Consider the following 20,228-nt stretch of genomic DNA (forward strand, 5'->3'; position numbering starts at 1 on the left):
AGGCATGGGAAGATGTGGGGTGTGTGAGGTGGGTATAGTGGGAGGTTGATATAGGCATGAGGAAGATGTGGGTTGTGTGAGGTGAGTGTAGTGGGGGCTGACATGGGCATAGGGAAAATGTGGGGTGTGTGAGGTAGGTATTGGGGGGGCTGACATGGGCACGGGGTGAAGTGGTCTGAGGTGGGTATGGTGGGGGGTTGATACGGGCATGAGGAAGATGTGGTGTGCATCCGGTGGGTATAGTGGGGGGTTGATATGGGCATAGGAAAGATGTGGGGTGTGCGAGGTGGGTATAGTGGCAGGCTGACATGGGCATAGGAAAGATGTGGGGTGTGTGAGGTGGGTATAGTGGCAGGCTGACATGGGCATAGGAAAGATGTGGGGTGTGTGAGGTGGGTATTGGGGGGCTGATGGGCATGGGGTGAAGCGGTCTGAGGTGGGTATAGTGGGGGATTGATATGGGCATGAGGAAGATGCGGGGTGTGTGAAGTGAGTGTAGTTGGGGGCTGACATGGGCATAGGGAAGATGTGGGGTGTGTGAGGTGGGTATAGTGAGGGTTTAATATGGGCATGAGGAAGATGTGGGGTGTGTGAGGTGGGTATAGTGGCGGGCTGACATAGGCATAGGGAAGATGTGGGGTGTGTGAGGTGGGTATAGTGAGGGGTTGATATGGGCATGAGGAAGATGTGGGGTGTGTGAGGTGGGTATAGTGGGGGGTCGGGCATGACATGAGGAAGATGTGGGTTGTGTGAGGTGAGTGTAGTGGGGGGCTGACATGGGCATAGGGAAGATGTGGGGTGTGTGAGGTGGGTATTGGGGGGGCTGACATGGGCACGGGGTGAAGTGGTCTGAGGTGGGTATAGTGGGGGGTTGATATGGGCATGAGGAAGATGTGGTTTGCATGAGGTGGGTATAGTGGGGGGTTGATATGGGCATAGGAAAGACGTGGGGTGTGTGAGGTGGGTATTGGGGGGCTGACATGGGCATGGGGTGAAGCGGTCTGAGGTGGGTATAGTGGGGGATTGATATGGGCATGAGGAAGATGCAGGGTGTGTGAGGTGGGTATGGGGGGTTGATATGGGCATGAGGAAGATGGGGGGGGTGTGAGGTGGGTATGGGGGGTTGATATGGGCATAGGGAAGATGCGGGGTGTGTGAGGTGGGTATGGGGGGGTTGATATGGGCATGAGGAAGATGTGGGGTGTGTGAGGTGGGTATGGGGGGTTGATATAGGCATAAGGAAGATGCGGGGTGTGTGTGGTGGGTATGGGGGTGTTGATATGGGCATGAGGAAGATGTGGGGTGGGTATGGGGGGGTTGATACTGGCTAACGGAAGATGTGGGGTGAGTGAGGTGGGTACAGGGGTTGATATGGGCATGAGGAGGATGCGCAGTGTGTGAGGTGCGTATGGGGGGTGGATATGGACATGAGGAAGATGCAGGGTGTGTGAGGTGGGTATGGGGGGTTGATATAGGCATGAGGAAGATGCGGGGTGTGTGAGGTGGGTATGGGGGGTGGATATGGACATGAGGAAGATGCGGGGTGTGTGAGGTGGGTATGGGGGGTTGATATGGACATGAGGAAGATGCGGGGTGTGTGTGGTGGGTATGGGGGGTTGATATAGGCATGAGGAAGATGTGGGGTGTGTGAGGTGGGTATGGGGGGTTGATATGGGCATGAGGAATATGTGGGGTGTGTGAGGTGGGTATAGTGGAGCGTTGATATGGGCATGAGGAAGATGTGGGGTGTGTGAGGTGGGTATAGTGGAGGGTTGATATAGGCATGAGGAAGATGTGGGGTGTGTGAGGTGGGTATGGGGGGTTGATATAGGCATGAGGAAGATGTGGGTGTGTGAGGTGGGTATGGGGGGTGGATATGGACATGAGGAATATGCGGGGTGTGTGAGGTGGGTATGGGGGGTTGATATGGGCATGAGGAAGATGTGGGTGTGTGAGGTGGGTATGGGGGGTGGATATGGACATGAGGAAGATGCGGGGTGTGTGAGGTGGGTATGGGGGGTTGATATGGACATGAGGAAGATGCGGGGTGTGTGAGGTGGGTATGGGGGGTTGATATAGGCATGAGGAAGATGGGTGTGTGAGGTGGGTATGGGGGGTTGATATAGGCATGAGGAAGATGTGAGGTGTGTGAGGTGGGTATAGTGGGGGTTGATATGGGCATGAGGAAGATGTGGGGTGTGTGAAGTGGGTATGGGGGGTTGATATGGGCATGAGGAAGATGTGGGGTGTGTGAGGTGGGTATGGGGGGTTGATATAGGCATGAGGAAGATGTGGGGTGTGTGAGGTGGGTATGGGGGGTTGATATAGGCATGAGGAAGATGTGGGGTGTGTGAGGTGGGTATGGGGGGTTGATATGGGTATGAGGAAGATGTGGGGTGTGTGAGGTGGGTGTAGTGGAGGGTTGATATGGGCATGAGGAAGATGCGGGGTGTGTGAGGTTGGTATGGGGGGTTGATATGGGCATGAGGAAGATGTGGGGTGTGTGAGGTGGGTATGGGGGGTTGATATAGGCATGAGGAAGATGTGGGTGTGTGAGGTGGGTATAGTGGGGGTTGATATGGGCATGAGGAAGATGTGGGGTGTGTGAGGTGGGTATAGTGGAGGGTGGATATAGGCATGAGGAAGATGTGGGGTGTGTGAGGTGGGTATGGGGGGTTGATATGGGCATGAGGAAGATGTGGGGTGTGTGAGGTGGGTATGGGGGGTTGATATGGGCATGAGGAAGAAGTGGGGTGTGTGAGGTGGGTATGGGGGGTTGATATAGGCATGAGGAAGATGCGGGGTGTGTGAGGTGGGTATAGTGGAGGGTTGATATGGGCATGAGGAAGATGTGGGCTGTGTGAGGTGGGTATGGGGGGTTGATATGGGCATGAGGAAGATGTGGGCTGTGTGAGGTGGGTGTAGTGGAGGGTTGATATGGGCATGAGGAAGAAGTGGGGTGTGTGAGGTGGGTGTAGTGGAGGGTTGATATGGACATGAGGAAGATGCGGGGTGTGTGAGGTGGGTGTAGTGGAGGGTTGATATGGGCATGAGGAAGAAGTGGGGTGTGTGAGGTGGGTATAGTGGAGGTTGATATGGGCATGAGGAAGATGCGGGGTGTGTGAGGTGGGTATGGGGGGTTGATATGGGCATGAGGAAGATGTGGGGTGTGTGAGGTGGGTATGGGGGGTTGATATGGGCATGAGGAAGATGTGGGGTGTGTGAGGTGGGTATGGGGGGTTGATATGGGCATGAGGAAGATGTGGGCTGTGTGAGGTGGGTGTAGTGGAGGGTTGATATGGGCATGAGGAAGATGTGGGCTGTGTGAGGTGGGTGTAGTGGAGGGTTGATATGGGCATGAGGAAGATGTGGGCTGTGTGAGGTGGGTGTAGTGGAGGGTTGATATGGGCATGAGGAAGATGTGGGGTGTGTGAGGTGGGTGTAGTGGAGGGTTGATATAGGCATGAGGAAGATGTGGGCTGTGTGAGGTGGGTGTAGTGGAGGGTTGATATGGACATGAGGAAGATGCGGGGTGTGTGAGGTGGGTGTAGTGGAGGGTTGATATGGGCATGAGGAAGAAGTGGGGTGTGTGAGGTGGGTATAGTGGAGGTTGATATGGGCATGAGGAAGATGCGGGGTGTGTGAGGTGGGTATGGGGGGTTGATATGGGCATGAGGAAGATGTGGGGTGTGTGAGGTGGGTATGGGGGGTTGATATGGGCATGAGGAAGATGTGGGGTGTGTGAGGTGGGTGTAGTGGAGCGTTGATATAGGCATGAGGAAGAGGCGAGGTGTGTGAGGTGGGTATGGGGGGCTGATGTAAGTGTGTGGGTCGTTAGCGGGAGGGTGTCTGAGATCGGGGTGGGAACCATTGGTGCCTGGCTAACTAGGCAGCTGGCCCCTGTGGCCGCTGTGGGGCGCATGGCCCGCCCACACCTCAGGAGAGGCTGCGTGCTCAGGCCGCGCACAAGCAGCTCAGCCGGGCGCGCTCCCTTCTTGAACTGGGCGGGGTCGAGCTCGGTCGCGCTGGAGGCCGGGCAACTACCAGCGTGAGCGGCGCCGCGGCCTGTTGTGAGGTGACCTGGGGCGCGGGCCGCGTGGGTGTCTCTGCTGGGGTGCTGTGGCCTGCCCGGGCTGGGGCTGTTTCCTGCGGGAATGGGGAGCTCTGGGAAAGGCAGGTGAAGAGGAACGCTGCGCGGCCGCTCCTCGCTGTGGCCCAGGCGCTAACTGGGCGCCGGGCTGCGGTATGATGTGTCTGGAAAGGTGCGCTGGAGTCCGAGCCCATGGTCACCGCCACACCCGCAGCTGCCCCGAGCGCACCCGCTAGAACCAGCCCCCTATCCGGAAATGCCCTGGGCCCATCCGCTAGAACCACCCCCTCCCGGAAATGTCCCGGGTCCACACACACCCCAACCTGCCACCCCCCGGAAATGCCTCATGCCCACCCGCCGCCCCTCGAAATGCCCCGTGCCCACCCCAACCTCCACCCCTCGAAATGCCCCGTGCCCAGTCCCAGACTCCACCATCTCTGGAAATGCTGCTTACCCACCTGCCACCCCCAGAAATGCCCCATGCCCACCTCCCAACCTGCCACCCCCAGAAATGCCCCATGCCCACCCTCAAACCACCACCCTCAGAAATGCCCCATGCCCAACCTGCCACCCCCAGAAATGCCCCATGCCCACCCCTCAACCTGCCACCCCCAGAAATGCCCCATGCCCACCTCCCAACCTGCCACCCCCAGAAATGCCCCATGCCCACCCTCAAACCACCACCCCCAGAAATGCCCCATGCCTAACCCACCACCCGCAGAAATTCCCCATGCCCACCCCCCAGCCTGTCACCCCAGAAATTCCCATGCCCACCCCTCAACCTGCCACCCCCAGAAATGCCCCATGCCCACCTCCCAACCTGCCACCCCCAGAAATGACCCATGCCCCCCCCCGATTCCGCCATCTCCAAAAATGCCCTGTGCCCATGCCCCCAACCCATCATCCTTGGAAAATGTCCAGTGCCCACCACTATGCTCTCTACACACCATCCCTAGAAGATGCCCCCTGCCCACCCCCACCTTAGTAACTTGGCATCCCTGGAAAGTACCCAGCCACTAACCTGCCATTCCTGGAAAATTCTCTGTGCCCACCCTTCCCCAACTCGCCATCAGTAGCAAATACCACATACCAACTCATGTGATGATAATCTACCATGTCTCGGAAATGCATTGTACTCCCACTTACCCTGATAACCTGCTCTCTCTAGAAAATGCCTAATGCCCTCTCTCACCCTGCTAATCTTCCATTTTGGCAAACTAGCCTGCACCCACTGCCAATGTCTTAATCTACTATGCCTGGAAAATTTCCACCCCCACCATGGAAATGTGCCATTTTAGGGGAATTTCCCTGGCTCACTACAGTTTTGGTGTCCTGCTCTCTCCAGGAAATTTCCTGGGCCCACTCCCACCAGAGTAACGTACTAAAATGTTTGCAGGGGTCGGCAACCTTTCAGAAATGGTGTGTCCAGTCTTCATTTATTCACTCTTATTTAAGGTTTTGCATGCCAGTAATACATTTTAACCTTTTATAAGTCTATAATATATAACTATACTATTGTATGTAAAGTAAATAAGGTTTCAAAATGTTTAAGAAGCTTCATTTAAAATTAAATTAAAATGCAGAGCCCCCCCGGACTGGTGGCCAGGACCTGGGCAGTGTGAGTGCCACTGAAAATCAGCTCGTGTGCCGCTTTCAGCACATGCGCCATAGGTTGACTACTGTTTTGTGGATAGGGCACTGGACTGGGATTCAGGAAACCTGTGTCCTGTATGTGAGTCAACCATTGTCTTGTCCTGTACTATACTGTGATCTTGGGCAAGTCACTTCATTTCTCTGTGCAGCAGTTTCACCTCATATTTGGTCTATCTTGTCTAGATTGAGAACTGTTTGCAGGAAAAACTGTTTCTTGCTATGTGTTTTTTCAGTGCCTAGCACAATGAAGCCTTGATTTTATTTGGGGTTTCTAGGAGCTACTGTAGTATAAATAATAATCTCTGGAATTGAATAATAATAAATAATCTGTGGAATCAGGTGCAGTGATCTGTTATTGCTGAGAAATGTTTGTTTTCTACTCCCCATCTGTTGCAGCAGTAAATTGCCTGTCATGGGGAATAACCTTTCATTCTCAAAAAATACCTTGCTGCAGTGATCACTGACAGGGAATGATGCACAGGGCAAATTGCTCCATGCCTCACCTAATGCCTTGGGGACATCCACTCTTGTGTTTATTTTTCCTAAATTGTAAATAAATCATATTGACAAATATTGATAGGTAAGAAACCTCCTGCCCCTGAATACTATGCCTCATAATCTTGTAACAGCTCCATATGGGCTGCTGACCGTATTTCAGTTCCACTGATTTCAGTGAACTCCATGTGGCCGCCAGGGCCAACCTACATGATTGCAGATCTAGGCCTGTAAATCTAGAAAAGACAAAAATATCTCATAGTACTGGGACCTTATGTGAATTAAAATGTTAGATTGTGGGACAGGGAGTTGGGGAGGGAGATTACTGTAGAACAACATGAAAGCCAGTCCATATGTGCTTGAGTTTTGATACCGTGTTTGTAGTGCAACAGCAAATTTTGAAATTTTTCAAGAAAAAGTATTAATTTCTATAATTTTTTCTTACTGACACCTTTGAGCAAAAGCTCATTAAATTCGGTTATAGTTTTTACTGTAGTTAATTCAGGATATTTCTTTTACTAAACACTCAGGAAATGTTAGACATTTTTAGGCTAACCTTAGTTGTTTAGTTGTAATGGGGAATAAGTAAAAAGTGGTAAGTTTCTTACCATTCTATATTTTGGTTGGCTTTTCACTGTAAAAGAGAAAATATCTAAACCAAAAATAAGATTTTCATTACAAAATAATTTAAAGGAATATCTGTAATCCACGCCTTCAACAATAATCAAAGAATCTTTGCTCTGCTTTCTTAAATTACACACAACAATTTTTTTTTTGATAGTACAAGATTTTGTGGGAGAAATGGGATAATGTTTGGTACCTAAATCATCACTAAATGTAACTGTTTATTTTGTAGGATTTTGAAAATTAATTCTTAGAATTCAGAAAAGAAGAGAAAAATCCTGCAGAAATGTCTAAGATTGATAAGATGAGCATCCTTGGAGTGAGGAGTTTTGGGGTAGAGGACAAAGACAAACAAGTTATCACTTTCTTTAGTCCTTTAACCATTTTGGTTGGGCCCAATGGTGCAGGAAAAACGGTAAGACTTTTGTACAGTGAAAACAGGCTTCATGTCATTATAAATAATTACAAACTCATACAAACAAGGGTGATTGTTTACATGAATTTATAGTTAATGAAAATATAAAACCTTAAATAGTTTGCATTTTGTGACACTTGCATAATTTGGGCTCCACTTTCAGGCTTGCATTCTGCAGTGAGCTCTGCATAGGCACAGGGTTCTGCCTGCATGGTGCTCCTTGCAAGGTCAGACGCTTAGTTGTTTTACAAATACCTGTTCATGCAGTAGGTATTAGAACCATAGAAGTTAAGAGATGGGAAAGATCTGTTTAGTGTTTCTCAGTGACCAATCTGTGGACTGGTGCCAGTCCCTGAGCTCTCCCTGACACAGTTTAGGAAGGCAGCAAGTCAGTCCCTAGTAGCCAAAAGATTGAGAAACACTGCATTAGATCATCTAATCAATCTCCTTGCCAATACAGAATTATGCCATATTGTACATGTACTAGTGTTTTGTCCAATCTAATTTTTATCCGCTATTGATTGGAATATCTCCATTTGAGGGACTGTTCCACAAGCTAATTAGAGCTATTGTCATGAAGCTTTTCCCAATACTCAGAAAGAACACTTATCTTAATTTCATCCCACTATGTCTCTTTCTTGGTTCTCAGGTATTTACAGACTGTTACTCTCTTCCCTCTTTAGTCCATCTTTTTACTTACTCTAAATTGATATTACTGATACCTATTTATTTTCATTTCTGTAGACTATCATTGAATGCCTTAAGTATATTTCCACTGGAGATTTCCCTCCAGGCACCAAAGGACACTCATTTGTTCATGATCCAAAGGTAGGAGTCATGATGGCTAGCTTGTATGTCTAATGGTAGTAGATATGACAAAATACTTAATGAACACTGGAGTGTGCCACAAATGGGGGGAGTCCATTAAGAGTTAACTATTTAAATCACCCATTTTAATGTAATACAAAAGCAAGGATTGAAGTTGGAGGGAGAAATTACAAGAAATGACTTGTCAACCTTAAATTTCTTTGTTGTCTTTTTTCTCACAATCGAAACATTACAAACTTAATTGTTTTGCAGTTAAATATACCTTTTAATTTAACTTTATGAAAAATTAATTTACCTTTTAATTTTACTGTATGTACAACATCTGAGATGCTAAATTGTTTAAATCTTTCCAAAAAAATGCCTAATTCATGTTAGCAACTGTAATTAGTTTCAGTGTGGGAATATCTGTTTCATTATTCTCTGGCTATGTGTTTTATAAGTTTTAGTTGCCAGAAAATACTTATACAAGAATAAGTAATGTGACCTGATCACTTTGTATATTGTCTTTTGGTACAAAAAGTCTGTCAAATAGCTGTTTGATATTTGATATTTTCATAGCCAGTATTGGTAAACTGATAATTTTAACTGAAATGTTTTGAACATGGACTATTCCTTCCCAGTTACTGATACATTAAATAACTAAGATTTTGTGGGAATAAAATGTGGACATGTTGCGCATGAGTTAACCTACAGTGTGGTTATCATGCTCTCTGCATGATTTAGGCCCAGATTCTACAATGATTTGCACAATATGAGTAGTCCCATTGACAAAAATGAATGTTTGGTGTCAGACTTTGAGGAGGTTATTTTTCTGTTCTGTTTACTTGAGGGAAAGCCCTCTGTTGATAACTGTTTATCAGATGGGTGTGGGGGAGTGTGTTTGCATTTTAGGATATAAGGATAGACAAAGTGCGAGGTATGCATAAGAATCCTGGATAATAACCTCTAGGCCAAAAAAAGATTTTGCGTGAGATTCTGGCCCCATTGAAGTAAATGGCAAAACTCCTATTGATTTCAGTGGAGCCAAGATTTCACTTATGGTTTTGGAACATATGTTTGGATGACCACAAAAGTTTTCTTCGTTAAATACGTTTTCATATTTTTTTTCTTTCCAAAGGTTGCCAATGAGACAGATGTCAGAGCTCAGATTCGCCTGCAGTTTCGTGATGTTACTGGAGAGCTTATAGCTGTCCAGCGATCCATGGTTTGTACTCAGAAAGGCAAGAAAACAGAATTTAAAACTCTTGAAGGTATCATTACCAGAACAAAGTACGTTATAGGTTTTTATATCTTGCCTCTTAGTTTCAGTGTCCATTTGTTTTGTCTGTATCTTTTCATGTAAAAAGAGAGATGTGGATAATTTATTCATTCGAACCTCCACCTATTATTTCAGATTAAATTAAGTCTAACAGAAAGTTACCTGTAGTACCACTGCATTGTCTGTCTGTTTTATATGTTACAAGAAATTTCTAGATTTAATGGGTAAAACTTTCAAAATGACCGGAGTCTCATTGGTTTTCTGTGGACGTAGGCACCTAGGTCACTCAGTGATAGTTTAGTTCTAAAGGTTGTATTTATGCACTACATTCGCTTTATGTCCTGTTGGCACTGAAAAAGTCAATTAAAGTAATTTGGTGGGGAAATAGTCCCATTGCAACTCATTCCAAGTATCTGTCTGTTTGACTCTCATACCTGACATTTTTTTAAAAAGAGCATTTGTTTTGCATTGATTGCGCCCTCTGTTGGCTATGCAGTCATAGTTAGCAAATTGGTACTATATGCATGGCTAACATGACATTAAGTTACAGAAAGATGGCTTGAAATCAAAGGAGTGCATTATCAAAATCCATTTAGTTGGAAATGAGGTATTCCGAGTTCAAAGTGGAGGAGTGAGAGAAGAATGAGGGGCAAAAAACATTTACCATTGTAAAAATAATCATTTGTGACTTAGCATCAAAACAGGTTGAGTTAGAATGTTGGAATTATACAGAATATTATTTATTTTAGAAAAAAATCATGACTGTACAGCAGCCAATAGTCATCTTATTGTTATGAATTTTCTTAATCTATGTACACAGGCATGGGGAAAAGGTCAGTCTCAGTTCCAAGTGTGCAGAAATTGACCGAGAGATGATCAGTGCCCTTGGTGTTTCCAAATCTGTGATTAACAATGTCATTTTCTGTCATCAAGAAGAATCCAACTGGCCCTTAAGTGAGGGAAGGGCCCTGAAACAAAAATTTGATGAGATCTTCTCAGCGACAAGGTTTATTTCTTTTCATAACTAATATAATTACAGTAAAGTACTCCTTCCATTTAATTATAATTGTTTAAATGCTCTCCAAAAATGTTCATTCATAAAGCTGTATGTGCCAACAGAATTTGAAATTTACACATGGTTTTCTTTTTGGAAGGTATATTAAAGCATTGGAAACTCTTCGTCAGGTACGTCAGAAGCAAAGCTTGCGGGTAAAAGAGTGTCAGACGGAACTGAAATATCTAAAACAGAATAAAGAAAAAGCACGTGAAATTCAAGATCATCTTAGTAATAGGGAAGCTCAACTGGCTGCTTCTAAGGAAAATGTAAAATCTATTGAGAATCAACTTGATCCTCTAAAGGTAATTTCGTTTATATGATCATATAATTCAAGATTTTATTGTAATACTGTACATATTCACTAGGAGAAGGAGAGTAAAGCTTGCTTGCTATGGGAATTCCCTGACTTTTGTGCGATTTAAAATCTCTCCAGTTTAATGCAGTATTATCAGGGGGATTTTTTTTTCCATTTAACCATAAAATTCAGAGCAGAATTTAAAGGCTATTTTCATCATGACAAATAATGAAATTGTATGAGTAGAATTTATATTCAAAGATGTGGTGGAAATGAGCTTATCTTTACACCATCTTGGACCAAGTAATTTTTTCTTATATTTAAATTAATTTACCTCCAGTTGGGGATTTTCAAGCCAAACCTTTAAAGCCGCATGTATCTTTCCTCTCTTAAGCTGTCTGGTTTAATTAGAAAACTTTTGGGAAAATGCAATTTTCAGCATTTATTCGACAGCTGATTTTGGAAGATTGATTATACAACCTGTTTAGTTTCACAGGATGGCATATATTCATATCTATTACCTTCCCCTCAAATATTATATTAATAGTTGAATATACTGTCATCAAAGGGGAGAAAAGCATCTATACAAAACCCTCTCCCTGTCTCTAAGGAAATAATACCTTGATCCTGTATTTACCATGATGCCATGACACATTCCATAGCTACAACCAATATAGATAAATGATAGCAATTCTTGTCTCTGTAACTTTTCTATTAGTAGTACTGTGCATATTTTCCTGGGCTAACCTAGTGTAGAAGTTTTTAACCACAGTATGCAGAGAACTGAGTGCTAGCTTTAAAATAAGTTAAAATACATTGTTTATATATTGTGTTGATTCTACATAGACAAGTCAAGTGTGTTTGTCTAAACACCTTAACCATCAGTAGCTGAGAGATGGTCATTCTTTTCTTGCGCAAATCCATGAGGGAACCAAGCACATGAAAGTTAAATTACAAATACTTGGTAACCAATACCTTGCAATCCAGTTATAATCCTGAATTTTCATTTAAATTACATTACTTTTATTTTGGTGTTCTGTAAAGTAGAATGTCGCTTTAAATTGCTCACTTTCACGCATGAAAGACATACAGTTTTGCTAATAATTTTTTTTTTAAATGGATAAGTAAAATATCCTGAGCTGTAATCTTACTCCTTATGCCTCTCTGGCCAGCAGACTAGCCCTTAGTTATTACATTTATGTTCTGCCTCAGGGACAGAGCCTGCTTCACACAGCTCTATGCCTCCAAGCCTGGGATGCAGTAGCAGTGAGCGAGAGGGACAGAGTGAGTTTCTTTCACTCGGCACGCAGACGCACCCAGCCCCACCCCCTTAACGTCTTGCACGCACACCCAGCCTCCGTCCTTCCCCTCCACAGTGATCTGCTCTCTTCTGCTGGCTGCTCCCAGCAGATGCGCCTGGGCTGCCACAGAAGGGGCGAGTGTTCCCCACAGATTTTTTTACTTCCCCATTTTTCTGTGGGGAGTCAAGAAATCAGCGGAAGTTATGAATTCTGCGTCCCTCCAGGAGTAGTGTTTGTGCATTGGCTTCCCAGGTAGAACCAGCTAATTTTCTGATCAGTCTGTTGTCTTTATTTTCAGCAATGTTTTGGTAAGGTGTTCCTTGAAAATTAATGTACAGCCCAGTGTAACAGCTAGATATACAGGCTTTGGGTCATGGTCCAGCCTTTGTCCATTCAGGAGGCTGTTGAGCAGTTTGTTGGCTTTTATGTGGCATAGACGGTAGCTGCTGGAAACTGTGTTTTTGGTACTAGGTTTAAATCTCCATCTTTTACAATAGTAGGCCATCTCTTTCATGTCAACATTCAGGACTTCTAGGTGACTGGAAACCTGGTACTGTACTATCAGACAGATGTCATGGCCTAGATAAAATGTTTGGCAGTGGTATTGGGAAAGTCATTAGTGAAGAGATTGAAAAGTGTTGATGTTAGAATTGAGCCATAAGATAAAACATAGTTTTGGGACCTCTAGGAGCATAATTTGAAATTAGCAACTTCTCAGCAACAGTTCAACAGCCATTACAACCTGCTTTGATGGGACCGGTGACAGTTTGTATAATAGGCCTGTATACCAGATCATGTCATATGCAATAGTAAGGTCTAGGAATGCTGCACTTGTCTTTGGCCTTCGGATCAGGCAGTTCCCAGTGTGGTGAGTGCCAGCACTTGATCACGGGCACTGAGGTTTGGTCTGAAACTTGCATGATCTGTACTCAGGATATCACGAGTGGTGGGGGAAATTCTTTGAAGAATAAACTTTCAAATAATTTGCTAATATTACTTTTCTATTTAAGTAATTACTGTAGTTGCTGCAGGGGTGTTGTTTAATCAGGAAAGAGAGGTGATCCACAAGATGGTATCTTGATTAATATGTGGGCATGGTATGAAAAGATTTGAGAACCCTTGTGTTAGTGTCTAAAATGCCTTATGAACTTGGGGGTGCTGGAAATGACCCATTTTTAAAATGCAATACATTTAAATAGAAAATTTGATTATAAGATCCATAAACTGTAGTGAAACTAATTTACTTAAGCATTCTTTCCTTTTCAGAACCGTCTAGCAGAAATTGAACAGAATCTTGCAAAAGTAGTGAGACTTGATAACGAGATTAAAGCTCTGGACAGCAGGAAAAGGCAGATGGAAAAAGATAACCAGGATTTGCAACAGAAGATGGAGAAGGTTTGCTTTTTTAAATTCTGAGCGTCACCATCCTTCATCCTAAAAAATGAGCAGCAATCATATATTACAGAATGAATAATACATTTACTATAGAATGAACCATACATTAAAAAAAAAAAAAAAACTTGTGTACCCATAGCCAGAACAGTGTATTTTTTGTTCTGTTGGTTTTATTTTCCAAGCTTTTTTGGCCACAGTTGTTGTAAAACTGAGTGCAGAAAGTTGTGAATGTTTTCAGTGTACTCAATGGAGTATTCTTCAATAAATACATAATTAATTTATTTTTAAATCCCCCCACTAGTAAAGTCTCAATCCAGGAAAACGCTTAAATATATGAACAATCCTATACAGTTCACTGGGACTACTCACATTCATAAGTGTTTTTCTGGATGAGGGGCAAAGTTTATAAAAACTCAGTAAAATAAAGTGCAAAGAAACTATGAAAGATGGTGGCTATGGTTTTAAAATACACAGTTTGCTAGGAGTATTAAGAGGTTAAGTGTGGCTGACCTTCCTAATCAGTACTGTTTTTATTATCAGTCACCAGCATTGGTTGATGTCTTCAAGCATGCAAGATGCAATAGGTTGTTGTAGTTAGGTAGTAATACTGATATTCATAAATATTATTCTTCATATATCATTTCTGAGCAATTTACAATGGCAATACAAAGTGAATTTTCAGTATCCTGTGGCTCTCACAGTGAAGAGCAATCAGACAGCCACGAGTATTAAGGAGTGGCCATCATGGCCCCAAAAATAAATAGTTTAAATATCACAAATAGCTGGTAGGATACAATGTCATGAAGCTGTATTTCTTTTTGATTTAGTAGGGAGATGGGGATTAAAACTGTTGTTACCTTTCCCTCCAAGATCTATGGAGTAGAATGTACTGCTCAGTGTGGTAAACAATGGAGTTAGCGATTTTATAGAGTAGTAATGACTTGTCATGACCATGTGTAAATGGCATTAACTGGCAGTGGACAGCAGAGCGACCCAAACTTGACTTACAAGTACAGGGACATCTCTTCTCATTAACATCACAAATATTCTTATATTCTCTCCCCTTTAGAATAGCCAGTTAAAAAGTTAGTGGTTTTCATTATGTTTGTGCTAAATATATGAAATTATTTGGACAACCAGAAAGAATTTGTCCAGGAGCACGTATCACAAAAATTATGTATCATAATGTTTTATCGGTATAAAAAAGGGGAATCCCTTTATTGGACCCAAATAATTTTACGTAGTTCTTGAGGCTTAACTCCTGCAGAAAGAAGTTTATTCAAGCTAACCCAAAATACCTTTTACCACTGCCGTTTGAGTGGTCTTATGGTAAAAATTAAAAATCGGATGATATTTTATTTTTTTTTATTTTATTCTGTGTTTAACCTTTGGAAAATGCATTATATAGTTTATAAGCATGGGCAAAGTATTTTTTTATAAATCAGTTTAAAAAGCTAACTTTTTAATGCTGCAGTATACTCTGATTGTATAGGTTTTTCAAGGAACAGATGACCAACTAAGGGATATGTACCAGAACCATCAGAGAACAGTAAAAGAGAAGGAAAGGAGATTAACAGGCTGTCAACGTGAGCTGGATAGAGCAAGCAAAGAGTGTCAGAGATTCAACAGAGAGAAATCAGAATTGCTTGTTGAACAAGGTATGATAGGCTGATTTACAAAAAAAATGCAGAAATGATTAGCGAATATAATATAGACACTTGTAAAAGGATGAGTGACAAGAATTTCCATGTTTGAGTCAGATGAGAATCTTGAAATGTGGTATACTTATTCAGTTGGCTGCTTGTACAAAGGGAGGTTAAAGTCTCATATTTGAACTTAGACCTTCACTGTCAGAGAGAACCAAAAGGTCATTAGTCTTTTCCATGGGATTTCAATTGTACACTTGCCCTTTTGACCAATAATGTTGACATTGGTGCACTCATTCATTTATGGACTTTTTGCGGAAAACAAGCCACTTTTGGCATTTCTGTTCTAGGTCACCAAGAAGTCATCAGTCTAACAGTTTACAAAGCATATGTTTGGTCTGTGAGCTGGTTGCATTAGCCTATGTCCTCCAGTTTGGAGGAATTGAGATCTGTCACCAATTTTAGTTAATGAATTTTAGCCAAGAAAATTGTTGGGAGGGAAGTGAGTGCACCATATGTACCCAAAGGGTTGACTTCAGGCAAGTTGCAAAGAATCCTGTGGCACCTTATAGTCTAACAGACGTTTTGGAGCATGAGCTTTCACCCACGAAAGCTCATGCTCCAAAACGTCTGTTAGTCTATAAGGTGTCACAGGATTCTTTGCTGCTTTTACAGATCCAGACTAACACAGCTGCCCCTCTCATACTTCAGGCAAGTTGTATTTCGTGTGATTTCTTTAAAATTCTCTAAATACCATGCATCTTATTCTGTATAGCTTATTAATTATTACTTACATTAATTACAAGTTTTATGATCATATCTATAAACAGAAAGTGTTGTCATAAGTACAGTTATAACAATATCAATATGGAATAGTATAGGTAATGATTTTTGGAAGGATTATAAAATAGAACAGGATTACTCAGATAGTAAGAGCATGACCTTTAAGTGATGGACATTCCTTTTTGGTGTTGTGGTAATTAGCCCATTAGCTCCTGTGTTCTTGGTTCAGAGAACTATCAAAATTCCTTAGCAGGGAAAATTAACTTAATACACGTGATATGGAGGGAGGTTATTGCTTTTCTGCTGAAAACAATTTTAAAACCTATATTCTGAATTTTATGTGGATTTAGAAAGAGAAAAAAGTAAATGTGAGCTGGCAATTTTAGTGTAATTTTCAGAATTATGTAATTTAAATTGGCTGAATGATTAAGGCCACAAAATAGGCACTTAGAAAAGGAAAAAATAATCTTAAATATTGGTGGCATCTTATCTCCTGCTGATCTGCCACTGCATTCTTTTGTCTCACCAACTAGAATTACTGCATTAAAATAAATGCCTTTTTGTTGAATTGGTCAAAGAAAAACATTTTGCTTTTAGATTTTTTTTTTTAATCTGTACAAAATACAGACTGAGAACTCCAATTCCTTGTTTCATTGCAAAGCAAGTAAAAGCTGTGATCTGCTGTTAATATTTACTAGTGAAAACTCTTCTGCCTCATGGAGTCCAAACATAGATCTTGTTGAAGTCTACAGATGAGGCCTAAAATAGGGAAATGGTAAAATGTGGGAATAATGGCAATGCTGATAGACCTTAAAAGGGGCATTGTCAGTAGTTTAGAGCAGTGGTTCTCAAACTTTTGTATTGGTGACCCCTTTCACGCAGCAAGCCTCCTTTTACATTTAACACTATTATAAATGCTGGAGGCGCAGTGGGGCTCAGGAATAGATGCTGCCAGCTCATGACACCCCCCCCTCCCACCACACACACCGTGTTATAACTTTGTGATCTCCTGATGAGTCACAACTCCAGTTTGAGAACCCTTGGTTTAGAGACAAAAATCAATGTTAATGTTTTGAGTTTTTTTAAGAATTTACAAGACTGTTTGTTGAGGTGTTTTCATTATTTTTTTAAAAGTCAGTTAGTATTTTTATTTATTTCAGAAAAATAACATCAAACTTGAAATATAGTCTTTAAAAAAAAAAAGTTAAATGTTGTTTTGAATACAGCATGTGATAACCGTCCTAGTTTCCTGGGATCACAGCGATCACATTTTCCTATTTTAAAAAATTGGAAAAGGTGGGGAGGCGTTCTCCCCTGCTGCTGTGTAAAAGACCCACACTAACTGGGGAAACTGAGTAAAGGTTCAGTCCTGCAAACACACCCACAAGTAAATGAGGATAGTCCAGCTGAGCTCAGTTGACAGGTTCAGCCCTATTGACTACATGAGGGGAAAGTGACAAAGTGCTGTCAGATGTACAAAGTAAAAAACAGAAAAAAATAAGATTTTTTTTCTCTAACGTCTGTCAGTTCTGGAAATCTTATATGTTACTTGAAACAATAGTGAGTGAAAACAAATTTCCAGCGGAAGTGAGTTGGGTTTTTTGTTTGTTCTTTGGATGTTTTTTTCAGTTTTCTCCCCCTTAGGATTTGTTTGTACAGTAACTCCTCGCTTAACATTGTAGTTATGTTCCTGAAAAATGTGACTTTAAGAAAACGATGTTAAGCAAATCCAGTTTCCCCATAAGAATTAATGTAAAGGGGGGGGATAGATTCCAGGGAATTTTTTTTCACCAGACAAAAAAACTACACACACAGAGTATATGTTTTAAACAATTTAATACTGTTCACAGCTGATGATTGTGAAGCTTGGTTGAGGTGGTGAAGTAAGAGGGTGGGATATTTCCCAGGGAATGCCTTGCTGCTAAGTCAGTGGTTCTCAAACATTCACTAGTGACCCCTTTCACATAGCAAGCCTCTGAGTGTGACCCACCCCCCATAAATTAAAAACACTTTTTTTATATATTATATTTACCACCATTATAAATGCTGGAGGCAAAGCAGGGTTTGGGGTGGAGGCTAACAGCTTGCGACCCCCTCATGTAATAACCTTATGACCTCCTGAGGGGTCCCTACCCCCAGTTTGAGAACCCCTGTGCTAAATGATGAACTAGTACTGGGCAGAGCCCTCAAGGGTTAACAGGTTGTTAATGTAGCCTCTTATACATGGCAACACAAATGAGGGAGGGAGACAGCAGAACAGACAGAGACAGGCACACACCTTGTGTGTGGGGGAGAGAGATGCACACTGCCCCTTTAAGTAAGCTGACCCACTCTTAAGTGTATTGTCTTTTTAAGTGGATCAGGAAGTTGAGACCAGCAGCTGTTGCCCCAGACTCTCTCTGTCTCTCTCCCTCCAGTCCCCACCCTGCTCTATATGGAGAAGAAGGGGTAAGTGTGGTCTAGGAGCAGGGGGGAGGGGGACACCCTGACAGCCCCTGCCCTTCACTTCTCCTCTCCCCTCGCCCCAGCAAGCAGGAGGCTCAGGGAGCAGCTCCAAGGCAGAGAGCAGGAGCAGCACAGGGCAGTGGGGAGAGGGATAGCTGCAATTACTAGCCTGCTGGCAGCTGCTGCACAGGGAATTTAGAGAAGAGGGGAGATGATGCGGGGGCTGCCGGTCCACCCTAGTTCCAAGCCCCCACCAGCTAAGTGCAACAGGCTGCTCTTCCTGCAAGCAGTGGACAAAGCAGGTGGCTGCCAAAGACGTTAGAAGGGAGCATTGCACAACTTTAAACAAGTATGTTCCCTAATTGATCAGCAACAAAACAATGTAACCCAGGACGACTTTAAGTGAGGAGTTACTGTGCGCTGAAGTTACATTGGTTTAACATAAATTAGTTTAAAAAGCAATTTAGGTAAACTGTTGCAACCCACTGTATGGGCACACCTGTGTTGATTTAAACCTGGTTGTATTCTGTAGCTTGTTTCTGTAAATTTACCAATGAAGGATAAACTGGTAAAAGTCATGTTTAAATTATTTTAGCGTCCACACACAAAGTTGCCCTGATGAAATCAGTTTAGCATCACACCTTTAGTGTAAAAGTATATGGGCACCGCAGACCAGACTAAAAATCAAAGTTGCCCTAATTAGTCTATGTTCATTGCCGACACAAATAGAAGTTAAAAAGTAAACAGCATAAATAGTGATAAGTAAACTAAACTGTTTGTGTTAATAAATCTAAAGTGGCATTAGTAACATAAGAAATGAAACTTATTTCTTAAAAAAAAAAAAATTTTAAGAGTCTCTTCAGCTATTCCTAGAAACTGCTAAAATTCAGTTATTGATGCATGCGATTTAAAAAAATTGTGTAGAAACATCCCTTCCAAGTGATTTGCATATTGAACATAATCAGATATAAACAATATAATATCTTCTTGATGTATACACTTCTAAGTGTGTAAACCTTATTTTTTGTGTGTGCACGCATGTGTGTACACAAACATATTTGTGAAGGTCGTCTTCAGCTACAAGCAGATCGTCACCAGCAGGACATCAGAACCAGGGATTCTTTAATCCAGACTTTAGCAGCAATGTTGGAATTAGATGGTTTTGAACGAACACCTTTTAATGAAAGACAAATTAACAGTTTTCACAAGCTTGTGAAAGAGAGACAAGAAAGAGAAGTGGAAACTGCCAGTCAGTTAATGGTAAGATTTTGTCACCTTGCTTAATGCATTCTCATATCTGTTTTCATAATGCATGTGCTGTAATAGCAGTAGAGTCATCAGATGTTATGTTCTTTATTTCCTAGTCAAATGTTCACAAGGGACCTACTCTACCATTATGTGCATCCTTATCTCACAATTCTAATATTGTACGCACAGTTGTCAACAGTTTTTAGAATATGCTTGGTATTAGAAGATGCTTTATATCGTTCGGGGTGGTGGTGGTGGTGGTGGTGGTGGTTGTTGTTTAAATTACACACGTGTAACTTATCACAAGCTCTAATGTAGTGAAAAAGCGTTTAATACTTGGATTGTGAGTTCCCTGGGGAAGGCACCATCTTTTTTGTTCTGTGTTTGTACTGTGCCTAGCACAATGGGGTTCTGACCCATGACTGGGGCTCCTACGTAGCACAACCACCGACTTTTCATTGTATTGGCAGGTGCTCAACCCCTGGCTGTGCCCCAGGCCCCACCCCAACTTTACCCCTTCCATCAGTGCCACAGCTCCGCCTCTTCCAGCCCTGTTCCACCCCCACTCTGTCTCTTTCCGCCCCCAAGCGCGCCGCATCCCTGTGGCGCCCTGCTTTCCCCCCAACCTCTTGCATGCTGCGAAACAGCTGATTGAGGTGGATGGGAGGCACAAGGAGGGGTGGGGAGGCGCTGAA

At 42.9% G+C, this 20,228-nt stretch overlaps 1 protein-coding gene and 1 long non-coding RNA gene across 9 annotated transcripts in view; both read left to right on the plus strand.

Moving 5' to 3' along the window:
- Positions 1–1,153: 1,153 nt before the first annotated feature.
- LOC127055688 (uncharacterized) lies at positions 1,154–3,734 on the plus strand. 5 transcript variants are annotated; one of them, XR_007775562.1, is made up of 5 exons: positions 1,154–1,210; positions 1,553–1,602; positions 2,007–2,056; positions 2,663–2,712; positions 3,127–3,260. It is a non-coding gene; the product is annotated as an uncharacterized LOC127055688 (long non-coding RNA). The 5 variants fall into 5 exon arrangements; XR_007775560.1 differs by lacking the exon at positions 1,154–1,210 and adding an exon at positions 3,647–3,734 and having other exon boundaries at positions 1,509–1,602; positions 3,127–3,226; XR_007775558.1 differs by lacking the exon at positions 1,154–1,210 and having other exon boundaries at positions 1,509–1,602.
- A 245-nt stretch (positions 3,735–3,979) lies between these two features.
- Positions 3,980–20,228, plus strand: part of RAD50 (RAD50 double strand break repair protein) — a 46,109-nt gene continuing 29,860 nt past the window's right edge. For 3 of the 4 annotated variants that reach the window (XM_050962528.1, XM_050962530.1, XM_050962531.1), the window contains exons 1-9: positions 3,980–4,075; positions 7,095–7,277; positions 8,022–8,105; positions 9,223–9,374; positions 10,184–10,369; positions 10,518–10,722; positions 13,283–13,411; positions 14,904–15,069; positions 19,352–19,545. In XM_050962528.1, coding sequence (XP_050818485.1) covers positions 7,149–7,277; positions 8,022–8,105; positions 9,223–9,374; positions 10,184–10,369; positions 10,518–10,722; positions 13,283–13,411; positions 14,904–15,069; positions 19,352–19,545 — 1,245 coding nt within the window. In that variant the 5' untranslated portion in view covers positions 3,980–4,075; positions 7,095–7,148. Of the gene's footprint in view, positions 4,076–4,243; positions 4,263–7,094; positions 7,278–8,021; positions 8,106–9,222; positions 9,375–10,183; positions 10,370–10,517; positions 10,723–13,282; positions 13,412–14,903; positions 15,070–19,351; positions 19,546–20,228 lie in introns of those variants that run through there. The other variant, XM_050962529.1, reaches the window with a different exon arrangement.

This window comes from Gopherus flavomarginatus, chromosome 7 (assembly GCF_025201925.1).
Source record: "Gopherus flavomarginatus isolate rGopFla2 chromosome 7, rGopFla2.mat.asm, whole genome shotgun sequence".
NCBI classification, from domain to species: Eukaryota; Metazoa; Chordata; order Testudines; family Testudinidae; genus Gopherus; species Gopherus flavomarginatus.